Source organism: Pteropus vampyrus, unplaced genomic scaffold (assembly GCF_000151845.1).
Source record: "Pteropus vampyrus isolate Shadow unplaced genomic scaffold, Pvam_2.0 Scaffold263, whole genome shotgun sequence".
NCBI lineage: Eukaryota > Metazoa > Chordata > Mammalia > Chiroptera > Pteropodidae > Pteropus > Pteropus vampyrus.
Window position 1 is genome coordinate 1326927 of NW_011889044.1, and position 3778 is coordinate 1330704.

Sequence of the window (3778 nt, forward strand, 5' to 3'; positions counted from 1 at the left end):
CGTCCCCTCCTGCACACCTGCCACTCTGCCTGTCTCCTTTTAGCCATTTAAAAGCCTCTCTTCCCAAGGACTTTCTCCTGTAACCACCTCGCCCTGGGGGACCCCTGCACCAGTGGCCACGTGTAGGACGCGCGTCCCCGTCTCTCCGAAGCACCCAGCCCACCCCTGCCACTCCACCCCTGCCATGGTGCCGCCTGTGCCCTCTGACCCGGCCTGTGCCCTCTGACCTGTGCCCTCTGACCCAGCCTGTGCCCTCTGACCTGTGCCCTCTGACCCAGCCTGTGCCCTCTGACCCTGCCGGGCCGGCTTGTCCGTCCTTCCTGAAAGCGGTTTTCTCCTCCTGCTGGAGTTTTCTCTCCCTCTGGACGCCTGCCCTCCTTGTCCCCGCCTGTCAGAACCCTTCCACCGGCAAGGCCGTTGCTCTGTGAAGCTTTTCCCCAAACTCCCCTGCAGCTCCTGTCCACTGAGAGAGCCCCCCGGGAACCGCGGGGGAGGCCTGGGCCTCTGCGGGAGCGCAGGTCGCTTTCTGCCTGAGCTCCCGGTTGTTTGTGCGTTTCTGTATTTTTCCGCCTAAATTGTCTGTAACTTGACAGCAGCGTCTCTGTGTTTCGCCTCTCAATTCCCTGTTAACACCCAACACATTGTGCCTTGTGAATAGCCGTTATCAGGAGTAACTATGAGTTGCAAGAAGCTGGAGGTGCACTAGGTTTTTCAAAAGTCAGGCTTATTTTCCCGCCTGCCTCACAGTGCGTCAGGAACAGGGGGAGTACACGTCGCACATATAACATTCCGTGTAGTGTAAATTTTATAGTTCCGTAGATTATTTAATACAGTGTATTTCATGAGGTTGAGGACTTAAGGTAACCGGGAAGCGGGGGGCGGTGGCTGTGGAGACGGTGGGCACGCAGGAGCCGGGACGTGACTCTGAACTTGAATTTCAGGCACGGACGAGGACAGCATCCTGACTCTGCTGACCTCGCGAAGCAACGCTCAGCGCCAGGAAATCGCCGCGGCTTTCAAGACGCTGTTTGGCAGGGTAAGACCGGACCTCAACCCAGGGAGCCCGAGGGCGGCGTGCGTTTCAAGACCAGGTTGAACCCCAGTAAAACATCATTTATTTAATGGTCGTGACTTGCCTACTCCTTCTTTCGTTCCCAGTGTCTTACGCGTCAGCTCACCCAGAGGCCGTGGAGGGCCGAGAGAGCCCCTCCTGTGCCTCCCACTCAAAAGGGCTTTCGTGTCTGATTTCTAGGTGTCAGCCTGTGTCACTATACTTCTTTATGGCACAGCCACAGTCTCGGTCCCTTTTGGGGTTAGCGTTTTAATAAAGGAGCTTTTAATTCATTGACTTACGTGCTCTTATTTGATTAACAGTTCAAGGTAAAAATTAAATTTGTTACTAAAGGAATTAGTATGTACCGGAGAACTTAAATGTAGTTTTATTATTCTTAAATAAACAGAAACAAATGGCATAGCAAAAAAAAAAAAAGAGAGAGAGAACGCTCTCGAAACGCCATTTCTAGTTGTCCGTGTGCTGGGGCGGAAACCCTAGGAAATACTGCTTTTCTTCCATAATTATGTGCGTGACTTCTCCACGGCGACGTCGTCCCTCGGTCGTCAGGCACTCAGAAATGAATGTGACCCATTGCGTCATAGCGTATTATTAGAAATTGAAAGAAAAGGAAAAAATGTCTTAAGTATGATAAGCCAGATTTTGTCTTTAGTAAAACACATTTATGATTTTTTTTCCAGTGGAATTTTTTTTTGAAGATAAACATCTTTCTCGGAACAGTGTTTTAAAAATAAAATATTTTTTTAGCCTACTTTCAAATATTTATTTAAAAAAAAAAACTCTTGAATTTAGGAAAAACATCTCTTGAAAACAAGTGGCTTTGCTTTGGTTTAAGCGTCAGGTGAGATGTCAGGAGTACATTATTCAAAGCTGCCTGGGGGGTGGGCAGAGGTCTGTTCCCCTCCGGTGCCTTTAACCTGGAGAATTCTCCAGGAATTCATCAGAGCGGGGGGCTGTCACTCATATTTAGGAAGGACACAGTTAACAAAGTTGTCTTCTCTGTGAATTAGGACCTTCTCGATGACCTGAAATCAGAACTGACTGGAAAATTTGAAAAACTGATCGTGGCTCTGATGAAACCGTCCTGGCTTTACGACGCCTACGAGCTGAAGCACGCACTTAAGGTAGAAAAGGGAGCGTGAGGGTGACCCTCTCACGAGTTGTTTATTCTGTGTGGCTAACACGTCGTCCTGTTTTTGTACATGAAAACTATTCGAATTATTTCAGTAAGGGTGTTTTGGAGGACAAAGCTGTGTGGGAGGCAATAAGAAGAAACGGAGGGAAGAAATTACAAGTGTGTCACGTAATCTTTTTGTATCACAAGTCAAATCAATGATAGAGGCTATTTGAAATTTGAATGTTTTTTTTTTTTTAACAGTCATTTATATTTTGTTTTCACGCCTGTTTTCTGATTTCGAGATATGTTTTAAAATGTTTCAGATTAGGCGTTTTGTCTTTTAAAACAGAAAGTTGGCTGATAAGGGAATAATATTGTTAATCATTCCAGGTTAAAAAAGAAAGCTTCAGAGAGAATTTTCAGATAAGACAGATTTTCTTCTACCCTTTCTTCTTTCCTTTCCTTCTAAACACTAAAATGAAGTAGCTGGTAAACTTGTTATAATTTCGTTGTAACTTCGTTGAATCCACAATAACCGAATGTGGATTCCCGTGACTGGTGTTTGGAATATTGTATAAATTTGGGTGCATTGAAACATCGGTTCAGACTTATGGGGCAGGAAACTGTTCAGTCATCATCGGTTAGATTTTGAAGGAATAAGGACACAGATTCAACAAGGAGATGATGTGGCTCAGGGATTCTCACGGACGAAGGGGAGGGAGGAGAAGGCCGATCAAGTTAGGGGACTTTGGGTGCTTGTCCTCTTCACTCTCCTGCAGTGATTCTTTGGGAATAAACAGAATCTTAGGTTATTGAAGAAAAGGGCGTTTTCGCAAAATGCTTCTCGAATGTTAGCGGGAGCAGAAATTCTGCCAGGGGATAAACCTATATTTTTCGGTGCTTGATTTTTTTTTGGTAAGAAACAGAAATATAAAGAAAATAAGGCTTAAATATACTATGTTTAAAAATTAAGTGCAGCGAGAGCATTGCTCATTCTCTTCTTATTTATTAGTGTAGGTAGAGTTATAATCAAAAAAAGAAAAACTGACTAAAGTTATTTTTCAGAATTCCAGAAAGCACGTCCCAATTCCTTTTACTACTTCAATTCCTAATGACTAAGCAATACTATATTTTTTGTTGCCTCTTTCCCCCGTGGACCTGTAGAAAACTTAATTTGGGGGTAGGGGTTTATGTTTTGAGGTGTAGATTGTTTGTCAGTGCTTCTCCCTGTAAATCTATGTAAAGTTCACAGTTTCTCTATGTCAGCCCATTTTTTTTTTTACTTAATAATGTTTTATTAAAATGTTTTACTTTGAAACCACTTAAACCGATATATCGCAAATTCGTATAACCTGTTACATATGTATATACACACATGTATGCACTAAACATTGTTTTTCATTAGATAAAAAGGGCTAAAACTGTCTGGAAAGAAAATTAATTTGAAATTTCTTAATTCTATAACTAAGAGAACTTATATACTAAAGAAACGAATGATATGTTGGATACTATTTATATCATTATGCAATCTGGGTAATATCTATTCTAGGAAAATCACTTTCTTTCGACTCTTATTGACATTTTTTTTT

General features: G+C 43.1%; 1 protein-coding gene across 1 annotated transcript in view; it reads left to right on the forward strand.

Annotated features, from left to right (window-relative positions):
- Positions 1–937: 937 nt before the first annotated feature.
- ANXA5 (annexin A5) overlaps positions 938–3778 on the forward strand; it is a gene marked incomplete at both ends in the record, with an annotated part of 15242 nt that continues 12401 nt past the window's right edge. The window contains 2 exons of the mRNA XM_011375171.1: positions 938–1036; positions 2083–2196. Coding sequence (XP_011373473.1) covers positions 938–1036; positions 2083–2196 — 213 coding nt within the window. The remainder of the gene's footprint in view (positions 1037–2082; positions 2197–3778) is intronic.